We start from the raw sequence: 20,480 nt of genomic DNA on the forward strand, positions 1-20,480 counted from the left end.
CATATCAACTAGGTACTTGTTGATTGGTGCTTCTTCAGCCAATCAAAGATTTTCAGATCAAAAGCTTACATAATATAGCTCAACAATCTTCAAAGTGAAGTATAGAGTTTAAGTGATTTAAACAATTATTAAAATGGAGAGATTTTTTAGTTCCAGAAGGGATTGCTCGTCAAAAAGTTATTAATATCCAGCTAAAGAAAAAGAATATCATAATGGAAAGCTGCACATCATCTTGACCAAACAGTAGAGAAGGGGTTATTTTGTAATCCAATTCTCTCTCATATACTCCAAATAATTATCTTTTTCGAGCCAACTAGAATTCCACTTAAAAAGAATAGTGGTTCCCAGTGGTGTCACAGCAAAATTAGCAGTCCCGGAACACTTTCCTTTACTGTTTTTACAAGTAATATAATAATAATAATAATAATTTTTATTCACTTTAGGCAAGAACATTTGCATAGTTTCGTCAAATTGAATCAAATTAAATTTACAGAATTACAGCATATCAAAAAGAAGAAAAGAAAAAAAAATTTTTGTTTACAATAAAGGGCCTCTGCCCTTATCATACAATACATTCATATCACATTATATATACATAAAATAGTACAGTTGTATTATACAGACCTTGCCTTACAGAGGACCCTCCTTGCAAAGTAAAAAAAACTCTTCCGATGCATAAATTGGTTTTTGGAGCATAAAATTCCTCAGTTTAGCTTTGAATTTATTCAGAGAGTCTATACCCTTAATACTGTGAGGGAGTATGTTATGCAGCTTAACCCCTTTGTGATATGGTCCATCTGAATTTAATGTAGAGGATCTTTGCTCAACATGTATATCCATCTTAGATCTCGTGTTATATTGGTGAATGTCACAATTTAACTCATACATGCTCATATTCCTTTTAACAAACAATATAGCTTCAAATATGTACAGAGCAGGAAGAGGCATGATTTGAGATTTGCAGAAATAAGGTCTACAGGACTCTCTGTAAGGCAGGTTAAAAATAATCCTTATGGCTTGTTTTTGCAAACGAAAAATTTTTGTACAATGATTTGATCCTCCCCAAAATAAAAGACCATAAGTTAATATTGAGTGAAAATTAGAGAAATAAAGCATTTTAAGAATATTAAAACTAGTACTAAGACGAAGATGCCTTAGTTGGTAAAGGGTTTTACTCAATTTAGGGATTAAAGAGTTAATATGAGAGGACCATTTTAAGGATGGCTCAATTATAACTCCAAGGAATTTCACATTATCCACGAGTGACAGGTTAGCATCATTAAATTGTACAGGACCCATAGGCTCTTTGCTAAAATTTATGCATACTGTTTTTTGGACATTAATGGCCAGTAAATTTTCCTGTAACCAATTATTGAGTGATTTCATAGTATTTTGCAATCTGCTTTCTAATGACTGTAATGTTGTCCCATGAATAAGAATGCTTGTATCATCAGCAAATAAAACAGGTTCTGCTTCATGAATACAACTAGGTAAGTCATTAATGAACAATAAAAATAGTAGGGGTCCAAGTATTGAGCCCTGGGGGACACCTGCTTTGACTTCCAATTTGGCAGACTGATAATTTATCTTCAGATTTGATGATGAATCAAAATGAGTTATTTCAACCAATTGCAACCTTCCCTGCAGATATGAATGAAACCATTTGTTTGCAACACCTGAGATTCCATATTTATTCAACTTTTCAAGAAGAATTTCATGGTTTACAATATCAAACGCCTTTGTTAGATCTAAATACACTCCTATAGGCAGATGTTTACGATCAATTGCATTTAATGTTTTGGTAATAAATTCATGAAGAGCTTTACATGTTGAACTGCCTTTCCTAAAACCATATTGATGCCCAGAGAGTACAGAGTTCATTTCTAAATACCTCATTACACGTTTATACATTGCCCTTTCAAATATTTTTGAGATTCCTGATAATAAACTAATTGGCCGATAGTTTTCTACATTCTTTTCATTTCCCTTTTTATGAAGAGGTAAGACTTTACTTAATTTGAGGCGATTTGGGAAAATACCATTACTTAATGACAAGTTACAAAGATATACTAAAGGCTTGCTGATAAAAGGGATGGCAAATTTAATTACCTTGTCCGGTATTTCATCAACTCCTGAGGATAACTTATTTTTAAAGGAATGACCTATATCAATAATTTCATCATTGGTGACGGGATATAAAAAAATGGAATGAAGAACCCTTTCTGGGACATTGGGTCGGCTAGAATGATTCTTTCTGGTAAATGCTGAAATTATATTACCAGGAGCATTAACAAAATAATCATTGAAGTTCTCAGCAATTTCATTAGGATTAATTAGGACATTGGCACCTGAAACTAGTTCAAAGTTTTTAACAGTTCTTGCATTACATGTTTCCCTCTTGATGACTTGCCAAGCTGCTTTTGATGCATTTTTAGAGTTTGAAATAAATTTATCATTGCATGCTGATTTAGCATTCCTGCTAATATAATAGCAAGTGAAATATTACTCTGTGTTTTTTCATTACTTTTAATGCCTGCACATTTTAAAATTGGTTTATTTTTTGGTCACAAATATATACATACATATATTAGAAATTTTGTGGAGCCAAAATTGTTTAAAGTGTTACTATTTGACTATTATGACTTTCCCTAACCAGTGCCACCACAATGGCATTCCTGCACCATGAAACCACTGATGCTGCCTCCAATCGAATTCTACTTGTACATGATACCATTATTTCAATGAAGCCCACTAATTCCTAAAATCCTGAGGCACCCTAAAAAAAATTCCCTGAATTTTTCGGCTAAGAAAAACGATTAGAAAGCTACATGAATTTCACCTGACAAGACCAATCTCACAATGATTGAATGTAAGCTCAATTTCATGGTAAAACACATTATTGTGCAAAATAACAGTATCAATGAACTCGACCATAAACCATTCATGTGGACACTACTCATGCCAATAAAAGTGGGTCACAAACCTGCAAGGCTTCCAAGCGAATCAAGATATTGTCGACAACAGGGGGTGGAATAGGAGGTGATTTTGCTGATAGTGGCGATGCTTGATTGCCATGATCCTTCCCACTAGCACCAATTACTGCTTCAGGATAAACACTTGAAACTTCTTTGAAAAAGTTTTCCACACTAAGATCACCTGTAATGCCATATGATAATCAATTGGGAACATAATACTATTATTGCTAGAGTACAAAAGAGCCAATTTTTGGACATATATTTTCACTTCCCAATCAAAGGATTATAATTTTTTACTTGACTTACCTAAGTTTAATACTAGAAGATTGGGAGAATCTGATTTTTGGGGGATAAGGAGTGTGGGAGCATGGAGATTGAGAGACAGACGGAGGCGTGTTGGCCACCCCTTCAGGGCTGCAACACGGGACTCAACGGTTCGCTCAGCAGCAAGAGCTGCTTTCGCTGTAGTGCCAGGTCGTACAAATGGCTCCATGAAGTGCTTAAATATAAAAAGGCTTTTATAATAGGAATATCTTCATTTTATTTCTACTATCATATTCACATTAAAAAGAAAGTTTTATGCTTTGCTCAACCCTCAAAGAGAAAAATGAATGACTTACTCCTAAAATTGATTGGAATGATGATAAGATAGATGAGATTATAAGAAAAATTTACAAATCAAGAGGAATTGCTAGGTATAATACCAAAATTCATACGCCGGGTGCATACGTTTACTCATTAACCATTTCAGTAAGACATTTGCTCTCCCAATTGGTATAAAATATATTTGCTATTTTAATTAATATGTGGTCTTATGAACACCTATGCCAAGGAGTTTCACTATCTTTCATACCGTAACATTTGTAGTCTATGTCCACATTTTGTGGACTATTATGGACAGATATACTTAGTTAGAATCCCCTAAAGGTCATGTCCATTTTTATGGACACTACGACCGAAACAGTTAATTTATAAACTTTGTGGGACATAAGTAACTGAAGAAAGAATAGATACATCTCGATGATGACCAACAGCCAGCAAAGCCAACAAGCATTTAAATTAGTACATGCTACATTAAGACTGCACGGGAATTTTTACCTGTAGATCAGTGAAGAATTTGGAGAGAAGTACAACGTGAAGCCTTCCAACATGTAATCTCAAGCTTCCATCAGATTTGACATCATCTTTGTTGGATTCGATGTCACTTTGCGTGTATAATTTAGGGCTGTGTCTTACGTATTTGAAATCAAACATTTTGTCCTCTTCAACAGCTAATATCTAAAGAAAAAATATTAATGATATAAGTATCTACTAGATGGTTACGCTATTAACTTTCAAGGTTACGAAAATACCCAACATATCACACACCAAGAATAGACCAGAACACAGAAAACCAAACTTAGAAAAATAAACCACACTCAGTTCTGACATACACTAGCTATAATAAATACCTTAGGATACAGTGTAATATCCGACAAATCATCTACTGATATACTGGATAAGTAAGCTCTCAAAACCATCCTCTCATTGGCTTTGAAAAGACAATCACTCTCCAATATTGATATCTGGAAAGAAATCAAACAAACATTTTAATTCTCACATGTAATAAAAAAAAACTTAACTATCACGAAAAAAAGAAAAACACACATTTAATACTTTTTTGTTAAAGTTGTGCATTTAAAGCTATTTCAACGACGTCGTTGAATTACTTTATAATGACACATATGATTGAATTGAGGTCTAAGTATGCTAAATAATAACGTATGAGTCCAAATCTTAATGAAAATAGGTAAATCTATTCCTAGTATGAAAAATCAAAATAACTTGATAACAATGCAGGCCCTTTCAACAAATTGAATGGTTTCAGGTGCAACAATTACCAGAGAAACCTTGATAGTTCCACTCAGATGAGTTATTATTTTTTATAAATGTTCAATGCAATGTTAAATAAATCAACCTGAAACTACATCTTATACAAAGGAAAATAACTAACTCAAGAACTATCCTTGATATTTTAATTAGGGTCTGTAGAACTCTCGTCAGAACACCTATTTGATGGCCGAGAATATATTTTTTTTTTGATAATGAAAGGAGTACCCAATGATATGCTTAATACTAGTGACATTAACAGTTCTGCAAAATATCATCTGCGGCATAATCAAAAATCATTTAAGAGAACGATTCACTACATCAAACGATATTTATTTCACAATTCTGTTCACAATCTGTTCTGTAACAAATCTGTTTACATTCCCGTACTCTGATTACATAGCTTACCTTGATTTCCAAGAAATCTACATCAGTATCACATAGCCGTATTTTTATCTCTCCAAGACGAGTGGAATAACTGAATTTAGTAGCACCAGGTGGGATTGGAGGATCATTAACCCCCCCACTCAAAAGCCAGGAGAGAGCAGTCTGAGGGGCTGAAATTGCTGCTGCACCAATGTTGGCCAATTTTGTTTCCCTGCACTGAAATCTATGAGAAAAGAAAAGAACAATAACTAAATATAAGTCTGAAATCATTGCGAAGAAAATCAAGATACATTTCGGTAAGCAGCAGAAGACTATGAGGGAATTGATTCAGGCTTGCACTGGTGGAATTCCAACATATTGTCAATTAAAACTTACTAGCATTTTTTAACAAACCATATTATCCACACGCTTGGTTTTGATACATTTCATTATTAGATGGCTATCTGACAACACCTTTTTCCCAGTTAAATTGTTAACATGTTAATAACCCCGATGCAAAAGGCTATATAGAGCTGTTTTTGGTAGTATGGAAATAAAAAATAAAAATAAACAAATAAATTACTTCCGACTTTCCCTATTTCTCTGGAGGTCCTCACATTCCCATTCCATTAGTAACATTTTGCTGCAACATTGCATACACAGATTTACATATGTTCCTAGTAGTGGGAAATAGCCAAAACTGTTTAGTTTCAAGCAATAATGAGACAAGATGGTCTGATGAAAACAATAGTTGAAGAACAAGTGGACAGAAAGAAGAGATTGAAAGGCCTCAGATGAGATACATGGACGAAGCGAAAAAGGATATAAAACAAAAGACTTATCAATGTGTTAAAAGATAAGCTGATAGGAGTAATGAGAGGAGAGCTGCATCAAACCAATCTAATGATTGCTACTGATAAAGATTTCTGGAATTTATTCCCAAAGTATACTGCCATTACAACATCTGAAATTCTAAAAAGTGGGAGGAGTTAAGCGTTCCCTAGTCCTCATCTGCTGACACAGCTTCACAACAAATGTGGCCCAGAGTAGAAGTATAACTGCTCACACATTTTGATTCTATAACTATCAGACAATCATTATAAAAAGAAGAGTTATACCCAGAAAAGTTCATGAGGAACAATACATGCACACTTAAGTTCACTCTCTCATTTTAAATGATTACGTATAAGGTAGAGTAGCCACCCTGAATGGGTCAGACAAAATATTTTTTTTAAAACAAAGCCATAATTTAAAAATAAATCTAGGGCGTTGGCAAAGATTTTTTTTACAAACACCGATAAATCATGAATAATCCAACAATCTATTGCATTACTATAGTTCAAAGATGATAAAAACCTGCATCTATTCAAACAGTGATGAAGAAAGAACATGGGTTTCAGTCGGATTAAGAGTTAGTAAGCAATTTTCTTAGTTTGAAAGTCATCAAATGAAATCACTGAAAATTGAATCACAGAAAAATTAGTATTTCCTTACTTTTGCAAGATATACTGCAGAAATTTGCAAAGGGTTGTCACAGCTTCTCGGTGGAAAACTATGTTCAAAGATGTTAAATCCAAAACTAGAGACTGCTCCACACTGTGAAAGTGTGACTTAAAGTCAGGACAGTCAGATCGGACCTATAAAAGAAAATTAAATAAGACACACTAATAAGATAAACTACCAGAAGACATCTTACGATATATATTAAGCACTAATCAACTCAATAATTTAACACGAGAACTACCGATGGAGTCATTTTGACTCCTCGCGATTTTTTTGAAGAACGAGTATTATTTTATTTTCTAGAACTATTTTAATCGCAAAGCCTTATTTTGTGTCAAAAATGAATAAAATTCACGGAATTTCAGGTCAGAATTCGGAAAATTTTAGTCAGGACAGAGAAATAAAAATCGCGAGGAGTCAAAATGACTCTATCGGTAGTTCTAGTGTTAATGAATGGCAGGCAATATTTAATATGATTTCCACTTCTGAATGGCTAATTATTATCACTGTGAGAAAATCTAGGATTATAAATTTGGCATTATTGGACAGTGCCATTGTAAACCAAAAGAAAAAAATAAAAAAATGATAGCATAAATTTTTATCGAAAAGTCGTTAATAACCTTGCGATACAGAAGAGATGCAACTTCTTCCCCTTGAGGCCCATTTCCACCAGCTGAAATAATGTGCAGATACTCTCCAGATGATCCAGTATGGACTTTATCAACAAGCTGCAGTGATGAAAGTGATGCCTGAATTGCAGGACCATATTCCATCAAAGCCGTATCACAACAAAGACGCCCAAGCCTCAAAGTTAAATAGGGACGATCAATTCGATCGCTTGAGCGGCATAACTGAACTACAACCTGAAAACATGTTGAAAAATTATGTATCAATTTGCTGAAGATATTTTAAAAAGTAGAAAAAATCAAATTAATGTCGTAATCGATAAGACATATTAAGAACAAATGGGAATTCAGAATAATTGAAAAATTTGGGCTAACCTCTCCAATTACGAATCTAAGGAGCATTGTAATAGTGTTTCTTGGAGAGACATTGTCATCAAATCCAGGCAAATCAACTGTTCTTGCCCATAACTCAGCTACTTCTTCATCACTGTGCTCTGATGACATGAAACTCCTGAAAGATGATCAAGAAGTATTATCACATGTATTCAATAACGACTGACTTCCGGGAGATATTTAAAACAAAGTCAGTCAGAAAGCAAATATGTACATCGATCACAAAGCAAAAAATTCTTCACTCACTTATCCATTTCAAGAAGAGCAAGTTTGGCTACATTTCCAACACCTCCAACATCAACTAAATCAGGTCTTTTCCTGTACTGCTTCACGAGCTCAGCTCTAACCACAGATCTCTTTATGTGCTGCAGATCATGTTTCGATGGACCAACCCAAATCACATCCTTCTGCAACCAGTCTAAATTTTTAGATGGAAGACAAGTAATTGAGCCTCTACCCTTGGAAATGTCTTTGCTTTTATTTGAAGAGGATCCTCTCCTCCGGCCAGATGGCACCGCCTTCTGTTTAACTCCCACAGTCTTCTTTGATTGTTTGGTTAGTTTGTGACTCTTTTTAGGAGAGTATGTCCCTGAGTCAGGCACAGACTCTTTCAATTTAGGATATTTTAGTTTGCTTGGCAAGGGTAAATTATCCAAGAAATCCAAAAACAGCCCAATTTTTCGGTCAGATAAGTTCAATTTTATGCTTGAAATTGATACATTTAATTTATGCCTGTAATAAAATATAAATAATATTTAATTAAATACTCATTAAATTCATTCATCAATAAATAAGTTCACATGTCACACTTTGTCTAATTGTGAATAACAAAAATTCACTGATTTTTAAGCAGTTGGGGGTAATGGTAGCTGATTGAAATGACTAATACCTTGGCAACTGGCGATACTCAGGCTTAACACTATTGGAGAAAACAACTTGACAGCGCATTTTAGGGACCAAATGATGCTCAGATTCATTCACCTTTCTCATTTCTCTCCACTCATCACCTGAAAGCATGAGAATAAAAAAAAAACAAAGTAAAACCATTGATACAGAAAAAACTATATACATACATATATCCTACAATTAGTGATATAAATATAATTTTTGCCCAAATGTGAGATAAACCCAATTTAGAAAAACCAAATCCCATGGTTCCTTTCATCCATTGAGGGGAAAGCAATTTTCATTACAGAAAAATAACAGAGGGGGAGGGGGGTGGGATTAGGTTGCTATGGTGGCTATAGCCATTAGTGTTTTGGCTTCTCAAGCCATAGGTCCAGGTTCAAATCCCATCAGTTTATTATTAAAGTTAATATGTAAATTAATTTAAAATATATAGCTATAATAGCCTAACCAAGTCAAAGAAAATCAATATTTACCAGAATCACAAAAGAGAAGCTGTAGTTCAGAGAAGTCAAGATGAAGCCTATCGTAGAGCCTTTCTTCTAATTCCATTTGTGTTGCATCTTCTAATCCAGCGAAACCAATGGGCTGAAGTTCACTCTTGACAACAACTCTTCCAGTGTCTAAAACTAGGACACTCCCACCCCTAGAAAATACAATAATACCATTCAATTAAATCACCCTTGAGTGACAAAACCAGGCATTCATTAATTAGGTACTATGATTTAATATATGAATAAGGGATAATTACAAGGCTTCATATTATCTGAAAAAATGTGCCAATCAAATTTTAAATTAAAATTAATTAGTTTGATCTGAGGTTTCCGCGGCATTTCTTCATATGAGTCTCGGTTTCCAGGCGTTCCTCCGTGTTGAGTTGTCCATAGGTGACGACAGTTTCTTCAGATCTTCTGACCTGCAGACGCCAGCAGGATGGCTGGAGAAATTGTCGTCACCTATGGACAACTCAACGCAGAAGAATGCTCAGAAACCGAGACTCATATTAAAATTAATTAGTTCAAAATTGATTCATTAGAAAGCCATATGTCCACATGAGTAAAACAGCTAGGAAGATGAGAAAAACAATTAAAAACTCCCAAATGACTTTACAAGATAGAAATTAACAAAGGCACATCAACAATGGCATTGATGAAAAGTAAAAAAAAACAATAAGTACAATCAAATAAGCTGTAACAACACACACAGCTAGGTGAATAAAATCTCAACAAATATTACAAAAGTTAAAAGAAATGGAAGCACATTACCTAAATTTCACTTCCATTGAATACTATAAATAATACTAATTTATTTCTGTGCAAAAAACAGCATTACATTTATTATTTAAGATTTTTCCCACAGGCTTCTCTTATATGAGAGATAATTAAAAGAAACTGTATTAAAAAAATCAATTACTTTTGCATGGAGCCCATTTCAGGAAAAATGAAGTATGGACCTTTGAGGTCCATTGACAGATGAATTGCTTTTCTTCGATAATGCCTAGGAGAGGAAAAACTCTGAGTGAGGGCAGTGAATCCAACACCAGCAACATGCTGTGCCCCATCCATGATTGAATCAACCACATCCATTGGCGAATCCATATCATCGGTACAAAAAAAGGCCAGGACCTCTGAGAAAGCATGCTGTAATGAAAGAAAAAGTATCTAAACAGGATATCCACTTCTTAAAAATTAAAAAATACCCTGATATTTCCAGGGGATTTGACTTGTTTTTCTGGGTGCTATCAAGTCCTAAACAAAAGCATTTTTGGGGTAAATATTATGTCCAATTACTGACCACAGGTATACAAAGTTGTTGAGTCATTTTTAAAACTGTGTGTAACACCTTGAGATGATAGAAACTTATCTACACATGCAAGTTACCCAATTAGACGAGGTTCAATAAACTACCTACATGTTCCATAAAACTAGCTGACTTACTAGCTCATGAGGGAAAAAACAGAAGAGGTTTTTTCAGATTAAACTTTTACCTACTATCTGTCGGAATACTTCTTGACCAAGGGGATGAATGATGCAGATATTTGTCTAAAAATTTTCTATGCAAACAAACAAACGACAGATATCCACTCAGTTTATATACCACTCAGTTTTTCCCTCCCAAATACAGCGATTCTAGATTTCAGGACCCAAGCAGCAGGAGTCAGGTCTTACACCGAGAAACATAGAGCAAGTACTTAAGCTCCTCTTTGTGCTAGCATCTTCTTTACATCAAAGGACAGGGGGACATTACTTTTCAGTTAGCAACTTTGCTAAATCAATATAAATATTTTGATTTCTAAAACAATTATTACATCAGAATTGGACTGCTTGTCTTTCATTTAATACATATTTACAAATGTAGACAATGTCCAGCAAAAATATTTACTGATATACTAATATAAACAAGAACATTGCACCAAATTTTTTCATTGATTGATGATTATTAACGTTTGTTGATAATCTTTAAATGATCTCTTGCCCATAATTTATGTAAGAGAAAACTGAATAGACCAAATACAATTTGTCCAAATTTCTTGTGGTGTAGCGGGAGAGGTATTCAAGCACAGACCATCAACACAAATGAATATAAAAACTGAGACTGGAATAATGAGCAACTTGACTTTTTGGTAGAATTTTTGGGGCTTGAACGAGAAGGAAGATAGTTTATTAAAAAATAAGTAGGAGGTCAAAATTCCTAAGAATTCCTTAGTGGATAATGTATGCTTGTGGTAGAGCGTACTTTTGAAATTACACAAAGGATTTGAAAAGGATAAGAGTTTTTCTGAGAAAATAATTTATAATAATGTGAAATAATAAATAAATAATATGGATTTTTTGGAACGGAATTAGAAATGGATAGTCATTATGCACCCTTGATTCATGGATGAGAGAAGCATTGTTAGTTTACCATTTTTTTGGGAGTAAAACTACGTGTATATGAAGCATTAATTTCCCTAATTTCATTTATACATATACCAAATGTCCTAACCTACAGTACAACAACAACAAATATTTTTAAATTTTATGCTCTCAACAGTTCCAAATACATATCAAGTTAGGTCAAGTTTTCATTCAGTATTCAGAACTTTTCTGAGATGAGAGCTTACATATCAAGTAATATCTACACTCACCTCATTGTATGCAATTTCTACTGATTCCAGAGTAACTGCTAATCCATAATCAGCTTCAATATTAAGTGGATTTTTCTCAAAATCAACAGCTAAAAAGTTAGGAGAGCTGTTACCTAAATGGACAAAAAATATTTAAGAGAATCAGTTAATGAAAAACAAGCAACACAGTACATCTTTTTACCCTAGAGATTAATATGGGAAATATTCGTAATACATGAAAAGCATGCTCACAATAGTAAAAATTTACCACCAAACTCTTCATAGGTTAAATGAATTAATAAATATTTCATTATGGTCACTTAATCGCAGTAACTCCTTTGTTGTGGAACTTCAGTAACTCCTTATGGCAGAATTTTGAGCTAAGTGCTTTCAATAATGAATTTCTTGAATAGGTTCTAACTAACATGGCGCTGACTAAGAAAAATAAAGGCTTAAAAAATAAATACATTTCGAGATGTTAACCTACTGCTTTTGAAAAGAAAATATTATATGAATATGGAAAAATTGCAATGATTGCTAACCCTTGAATTGATGCTTTCTCAGGGGCTACATGAATGGGAATGACAAGTCTATTTATGACAAATAGCATTACTTGGAAAATCATTCCATGTCTCTCCCGAAATATTGGATAAGGAGCTTTTTCCCAAACATTAACAAGCATAAATTGGGCTTACATTGAAAAACTGTACTTATAAAGCTCTGATTTGAACTTAAAAGTTTGAATTTATAAGACAGCAACATGGTCAATACGACAACTTAACCCTTAAACAGCGGAGTTTATTTTCGGAGTTTTATTTTGTTTTTCCGTTAAAAACTGATTAATTACCTCCTAAGGATTCAGATAAACTCTTAGTTTTAAAATTCTGTTGATTCGTTCTTGCTAGAGGGGGTGTGCCCATATGGGCACGCTAGCCGTTCCGGCCACCGGTCTGCATTCTGCAGAAGAATCGCTCGAACCATCATAATTCTTATTTTTACTGCGTGATACGCCATATATTTTCGCATTTACCTATAATACTTCTTTTATTTGGCAATTTGAAGTAATTTCAAGTCATTATACTATATTTTTTTTTTCGGTTTAAACATTTTTTTTGCCTGTCCAAAGATCTTAACAGCATATAACACAGATTTGAAAACAGTTATTCAATAAAAAACACGTAATCGATTATCGAGTTTATTAACAAAATTAGTCCTATATTGCTGGTAGAGTTTTTGAATACTATATATTGGGTTTTCAATTGCCGAGTATGATAGTTAGAATTTCATTGAAGGCAAAGACCTGGGCACTTAGCACAGTCTGAGCGCGCGTGGGAAGAATATTCGTCATAAGAACATCGGCGTCTATGAAACGGGACAAATTGGTTATCCCTGCCATCATACCTTATATCATCAGACTTTCTATGATTAGTTGCACTTGATAGGGAATATTAAATACGACCACCAGGTCTGGGAAAGGTACATTTTCGTTACAAAAACACTTGTGCAATCTCTCGCCTAAAGGTTTACTGCGGTATATTTGAACCAGAATTTTCCATATTGATCCAGGCATTTACAATGACAGCATCAAGGAAATAGCTTCATGTGGACCATCACCATTTTTTCCTCTGATAGCATTCTTGTACCTGTTGATATTTTGATCCGTGAGATCAGTTCTGCCTATCTAAATATTGTAGCTGGAGACCACTGCTGGCTGCCTAACTTGTACCATTTTTGAGGTAACACGCGGGAATCTCGTGACCTTTGTGAGTGGGTGTACACATTGGCAAGGTGACTTAACAGTCACTACCGAAAAGTCATTCTATCTAACAACAACAATATTCCCTTTTTTCTCCCGTGCGAAAGCATGGGAGCAGCGGGGCCGCTTAGCTAGCTGTTTTTTCGACCTTTGAGTATCCTTTTTCTCACAACTGTTCCAGTAGCCTCACATCCTTGAGATTTTAACTGACTTATAAGAGGAAAGCTAGTAAACCTATTGTCAAAATAAATGGAAAAGATTTATCGCTTGCTCTAGTAAATTTTCCAACATGATAAGCAAATACGAAGAGCATTTACCTACGAATATATGGTAGTTATTTTTTTCTTCAGCACTCAGTCCCTGCTATATGCTGAAGTCCACCAAGTAATCTTGAGGAGCATTCAAGCACTATATTTTACAGCCGAAACTTATAGGTTCACCTCGTATGAACTGTTTGCAGCCATGATTGCCAAAATATTTTATCATGGATTCATCATGTTTTAGCTTTCTCATCCTTAACCCTTCCACCATGCACTTGATTGTTGGGTATGTATACCAGTGGTAGAAAATAGCCCTATCATTCTTCACATACTAGATAGTTGTGCAAAGTATAACGCAAGCACCATGAATAAAAGTGTTGAATAGTATAAAATGTATTTTTGTACTAAAAATTACGGAAATATTACAAAAAAATACAGAAAAAAATATTGAAGTCGTTAAAATCGAGTGACATAAGAAAAAAATGAAAGATTGACGACAACTTAGCGTTTTACATCGAAATTATTTGATAACAGACCCAATAATGACGTTTGTAGCGAAGGGCACCAGCCAAAAAAGACACCCCCGGCTACCGGCTAGCGTGCCCATATGGGATCACCCAAAAATAAATTCAAATTCCTTGTTTCATACGAAAGATATCACAATGCTGGAAAAAGAAACCGAAGTTGACAACATTCATTATGAGGATAAGATTAAATACTTAGCCGAGTATAAAAAATAAAAAGGAAAAAAATCGCATTTACTGAAGACACTTCGCCATTTTTCCTCTTTTGCCACCTCGAACAGAGTGAGTGAGAATACCTATCATGCCACAGTCAATTGCTGGTATAAATGCTGGCCGTAAGCACACGAACCGAATAAAGTGATACATTGTAATCATTTTTGGCGAAAACAGCATGCTCTATAATGTTTGGGTCGGAATTTATACGAAATTATTTAGACCACAGCAGCTGTGCCCATATGGGCACGCTAGCTGTTCATGTGTTAATCCAGAATCACACTCCCATTTAACTACATGTTGAAATTTTGGGTTTACCCAATATTATCACAATGAATAAAAAAATAGCAAATATGATAATTAACCTCCATAAATATAAGATATCAATGCACAATATATATGCTGATAATAGTTGAAGCACTGGCAAAAATATACAGTGCAACCTCGATAAAACGACACCCCACGGTGCACCAATAAACACTCGCTATAGCGAATTGTCGCTTTACCGGAGGTGGAGCAAATAATGGCCAATACATCTGTTGCGAACAGTTATACAGGAACAGGAGTGGTGCTGCGACAGATAAATTTATATCCGATAAACGTAAGCATAAATCCAGACGAAAGGCGATGTTTTTTTGCATCACTAAATTTCCTTACTCAAACAACAACTAACTATCCAAACAATTTATAAGCGCCGCACTGAATAAAAATCATGCAAATCATTGTTTTGTCAATCATTATGCCAACGCCGACGAAGCCATTTTTCTATCCACTTAATTAGTGCATTTACGTAATCATTCTGTTACTTTGGTATTTTCCACTGAAAATTCAAAAATTAACTTATAAAACTGTATCGCGGTTATATAATGCCTCAAATGTTTCCATAGGTGTACGTTGATTGCTCCTGTACGTTTAGCGGCAGTGAAGTGAAATAACGTATTGCGTTTGTTTCTGCAGTCGAAAATGGTGGAAGGTTGTATAACGTTCCTGCCTTGGAAGACTTTTTTATCAGATAATGTAATATCTTCGTTATCTACGGTAAAAAGTTTGCTAAGCTTGAAAAATGATGTGATTAAAATTGCCGTTGTTAAAGAAGTTCCTTTTCGAATGTTACGCTCGCGAAGTATTTGAAATAATACACCGAGTTTACCACGGCACTGCAAACGAGAGTCAGTTGTTCTGTGAGTTCTTCCAGCGGCCACCAGGGGATGCTCGGCTACCCACGTGACGGGAGAGAGCGCCAGTACGACTCCGACCACTGACGCGAATAGTTCACCCCTGTGAATCCGCAACGGAGAATAAATACGTCCATCCGGACAATTCACGCTGAGTGTCATTGCATCGTACATCCTACATCATCGCTAAGGCGCACTACCTACCTTTAGAGGCATCATTGCAAGAAATACATCGTACTGCAAGGATTTTGTCGGGGAGTAGGATGTAAAAAAGTACCGTTTCGTCTATGTTATATCACGCGGGGAATACTTCATAAGATACTTATGATTGGAGTCCTTTCTTCCACGACTTCGGGTTTACACCGCAGGGATCACCTGCTATTATGAGGGGAGATAACGCTTTGGTGCTTATCATTAGTATAATCAACCTTCCGCACTCTTGAAATTCTCGATTTGCAATCTATCCCTGAAATACTCCGCTTTAGGCTTAGGCGTAGCCCCTTTCTCAGAAGTTCCCGCAGACTGGAGTGGGCAAAACCACCCGAACAAAGCTCCTTATAACTCAACATAGACAGCTCTCCTTGGGCGCTTTTGTTTTTTTTTTAATCGTGAAGAGCGAATAGGAAGATAAATTAATTTCGACACTCATATTACTCCTTTCTTTTTATTTTCTCGCTTAGACGTGTTTGGTGTTTTTTGGCCATGGTGTCTGCCATCAAATGCTTTCTATTCACGCAACTCACGGACGTGCGGGTATGCTGCCGACTGCTTTCTGCCGCCCGAGGAACAAAAGAAGATCAAGCATTCAGGAATGCTAATGCCAAAATATTTTAATCAAAATTAACTACTTTTTTATCGAACGACAGTTTACCACATAAATTTGAGACTGAGCACTCCATTAACTTCATTTCTAACAGATCGCTAGCAATTACAGAGATTAAGGAGTCTTGACGTAAGTTTTTCCGGAGGTGAAACCCTCGCTGTGGCGAGAGCCAACACCAAAAGGGCCTCGTTAAAACGAATATTTTTAACATGCTTATTATAGGGTCCATTTACGGTACATCTGCTATTCGTCGTAATAGTGGGGGTCTCGCTATAGCCCGTACTCGCTTTAACGAGGTTCCACTGTAGGCAGAAAAAGTCAGCGACAATGTGACAACCAGATTATACTGAAATGCATACATAAAATAATAGTTGAAGATAAATATAATATTAGCTCAATGTAATGAAATTGAACAAACCTGTCAATACAGTGTCAGCTGTCAGGATGGGGATTAAATCTTGATCTGCATTAGATCCTTCAATAACCAAACTTTCAGCACGAGCTGAAATTTTATATGCTCCAGCAGAAGGTCGAGTTTCAAGACTAGCCAGGAATTGAGTTAAAGTAAAAACGAGAACTTCACGTCCCTGTCCAAGTCCAGGTTCCCAGTGATCTCCAAGCAAACTAAGAGAAGCATTGGCTAGTGTGAAATTAAATTTGTGCTCTGCAAATACAAAAAAATACACAAAAATTAGACAGAAAATATGTAGAGTATTAGAAAGGTAAAAAACATACAGTCAAACCTCTTTACAATACACTTCTACGGATCATGAAAACACTTTTTTGTACAGAATTTTTTTGTGGTATAGAGGCTGTAAGCATGAAAAAGCTATCCAAGCCAATTATTGACTGATACGCAAATATTTTGCTCCAGTTCACTTAATTAAGATGCTTTTGCTCAACAAAAAATTAATTACGTTTTACTTAATTTCAGATGAAATAATTTTAATTTTAATCCATTAGAAATTCAATGAATAAAATATGCTAAATAAGTCAATTTCCAAGACTTTTGGCGAGGCCAGTGAATGAAACTTTGTTTTACATTCAGTGGCCTAGCATTTGCAGCATAAAATTATTATAGTTCCTACGCATAATAATCTAAAAGCCACTCACTACTTACCAATGTATTGTTTTGGCTTTCCAGGAGACCCAATTGAGCCCTCAGCCCAACCGATGACTTCAAAGAGTCGCTGTCTCTCTTCTGCTGATAACTGTCCCCAAAGGCCACGTTCTTTTTTGGAACGGACCTCAAGCTCCCACTGTTGCTTGTGCCAAGTGTTTCCAACATTGCCGTCCCGACCATCGTGGGCACTGATATCAGTATCCCATTCTTCTTCAGAAGATTCAGTATCCATCATTCCAAACCCTCCCCAAGAATCCACTTCGCTCATCCTGACCACAATGCGGTCTGGTTCCTCCCTGTGCAGCTAAAAAATTTCAATGCATGCATCAGTAACCACTCATTAAAAATCAGCCATTAATTATAAATACAGCACAATCTCTGTAATCAGTCCTCGTGGTAATCCAACACGTCCAGTAATACGGCATGCACGGCTTCCCTTCCCTTTGGCTAATGTAATTTCTTCAGTTATAAATAAAAGATTTTTTAATACACAGCAAGCATTTGTTTAACTATATATGTGAAGGTGTTATTTGCAGAGTCACAGTGGTTCTCAGAGTCTATTCTGCCTTCATCGACCATAGTCGTAATTATTTATTAGGTTATCTACCTTGACTCACGCCCTATGCAGTAGGGAGAGTTGGCATCACTGAGTGCATTTAATTGCCTAATAACACCATGAAATGTTTTTGTGCATTGTGTTTGTTATTTACACCTGTACATTTCCAATAATTCGGAGTCAATAATCTGGCTATGCTACCGCAGCATGTGTGTCAGATTAGCATAATTTAACTGCACTATAAACATCATATACACACATATATTCTGAGATCCAGAAAAGGTTCATCATCGAGTATAGTAGTATCTTTAATTTGAAGGGTTTTCAGAGGGACAAAGTAGAGAGAAACTTTGCATAAATATGTACTCTCATCGCTTAAATAAGTAGTGATGGGTCGATTCCAAAATTTTATCGATTCCGATCCCGATTCCGATTCTGACATTTCGATTCCGATTCTACCGATACCGATTCCATCGATTCTGATGCTATAGGCTCCAAGAAAAATATGACTTAATTCCAGGAAACAAGAAAACCACTTTAAAAAATATTACTCTGTAAAAGAGTCAGTTGACAAAAGCATCTTTCATATCATCACTATGTAATTAAAATATAATAGCTAAATTTCAAAACAGAAAGTACCTGAAAAGTGGTGTTACATGATCGGTATTACTTTAAAATATTGGCACTCATAATATGTCGACCATATATATGTATCCAAACTACAAGGGAGAGCCCTGAGTACATAAATTTTCATAGCTGTAATAAAGATTACATACTACATATATGAATCATGTAATATTTGGCCCTTTCAAATTCTCAAGCAGAAAAACCAATTATTCTACATGCTCAGCCAGCAGGTTTTGACGTCTCCATGTTACAGTATTACTGCCTTCAGATAATTGCCTTTTGCTACACACTTGTGTGATTGGACAAGTACTTTCTTACCAAAATTGCAAGACCATGGAGACTTTGGAATTTTTATTAAAAATTATATAAACGATTTTTTTGGATCTTGAATCTTCATGGAATTCAAGTGGACGAAGCGAACGAACTATAGAACTAAACTTTAGTTTTGTAGAGCCAAAAAAATTCTATACTTCTCACGTCATTTGATCAACCTTAAAATCTCTTGCTTTTTTAAAGTTCAAGAAAGAAACTAAACGCTACAAATGAATATCACATCGGACGGATGCAGTAATAAAAAAGGCTAAAAGAGCCTTGTGGTGTGAAAACTCCCCCTTCCGCGCGACTCACCTCGGCTAAGGTGGAAGGGGAAAAAGGGTATCGGTTGTTTCCTTTCACGGAAACAGTTCATTTTTCTCTCTCTTAAGCATGCTGACTTAATCTCTTCACTTTACTTCAATACCCGAGGCATATTTCTTATGCGTGGGATAGTTTCGAAAAATATCCAATCCTTAGTATTTTCACTCGAGTAATGCGCTAAATGTTCTAGTCGATCTATACATAATCCTTTTTAACATCCTCAGTTTAGTGTTTTAAGTCAATGAAGACGATTATCCATGCTTTAAATGACGATTTTCAAGACTAATGTTTTTAAAAACTTGAAAAATCGGCCTCAGTTACCGAGCCTTAGAGTTCCGCGGCGTGTAGCTGAGCCTTGACGCGCCATTGAAAAATCGCTCTTATTTCCTTCGTCGCAGACTTTTTTTTCCTAGATTTCTAATTAGTACTCTTTAGAAATCCCTACTTTATATTGTGGTTCAAATTTTCCGAGTTATATGTTTCGTAAACGAAAGATAATGTCTACTTTATGTCAAATTTCACGTGAAAAACGGGTCGGCCATTTTGCGTCGTAAAACCAGACAGATGAGAGCCAAAATCTTCAAAATTCATTGAAAGTATAGGCAAAGCACCAGATCAAAGGAATATTGCGTTTTTTATTCCACAAAACTCATACCAACCCAAAACCACTTGGATAAATTCAAAGATTGTTTTAGGAAAAACGATATCTCGCGTGGCATCGAAAAATTGGTCATGTTTGGGCCTCTGTATCTCACTAAAGGTTCGTATATATGTAAAATGGCATATAAATCTATATATGGTAATGATTTAAGATTTTTACGCTAGGTTTCAAGTTTCTATCCCCAAAGAGGTCATTTTGAACTTTATTCCAGCTTTTTCCGATTTCGGACCAGTGTGCGCCGGATAGGAAGACGATCGGCCGCCGCGGCTGGCGTAAACGCGTAAAGGTATTCGGCGCCCACGTCGACAATTATTGTGTATTCGGCAAGCTGAAACTACCTGGCCAAGGCATTAGAATGACTTATCAACTTTAAAAACTGCAT

The 20,480-nt window shown here is 35.4% G+C and overlaps 1 protein-coding gene across 3 annotated transcripts in view; it reads right to left on the reverse strand.

Annotated features, from left to right (window-relative positions):
• The window catches only part of LOC124165083 (vacuolar protein sorting-associated protein 13C-like), a 109,939-nt gene that overhangs the window by 74,593 nt on the left and 14,866 nt on the right, over positions 1-20,480 (reverse strand). For all 3 annotated transcript variants that reach the window (XM_046542349.1, XM_046542347.1, XM_046542346.1), the window contains exons 10-24: positions 17,616-17,922; positions 16,914-17,159; positions 11,766-11,878; positions 10,052-10,278; positions 9,115-9,284; positions 8,622-8,739; positions 7,979-8,464; positions 7,715-7,850; positions 7,334-7,576; positions 6,705-6,847; positions 5,253-5,454; positions 4,427-4,540; positions 4,074-4,253; positions 3,282-3,474; positions 2,984-3,156 (exon numbers count right to left, since the gene is read on the reverse strand). In XM_046542349.1, coding sequence (XP_046398305.1) covers positions 2,984-3,156; positions 3,282-3,474; positions 4,074-4,253; positions 4,427-4,540; positions 5,253-5,454; positions 6,705-6,847; positions 7,334-7,576; positions 7,715-7,850; positions 7,979-8,464; positions 8,622-8,739; positions 9,115-9,284; positions 10,052-10,278; positions 11,766-11,878; positions 16,914-17,159; positions 17,616-17,922 — 3,051 coding nt within the window. The remainder of the gene's footprint in view (positions 1-2,983; positions 3,157-3,281; positions 3,475-4,073; positions 4,254-4,426; positions 4,541-5,252; positions 5,455-6,704; positions 6,848-7,333; positions 7,577-7,714; positions 7,851-7,978; positions 8,465-8,621; positions 8,740-9,114; positions 9,285-10,051; positions 10,279-11,765; positions 11,879-16,913; positions 17,160-17,615; positions 17,923-20,480) is intronic.

This window comes from Ischnura elegans, chromosome 9 (assembly GCF_921293095.1).
Source record: "Ischnura elegans chromosome 9, ioIscEleg1.1, whole genome shotgun sequence".
NCBI lineage: Eukaryota > Metazoa > Arthropoda > Insecta > Odonata > Coenagrionidae > Ischnura > Ischnura elegans.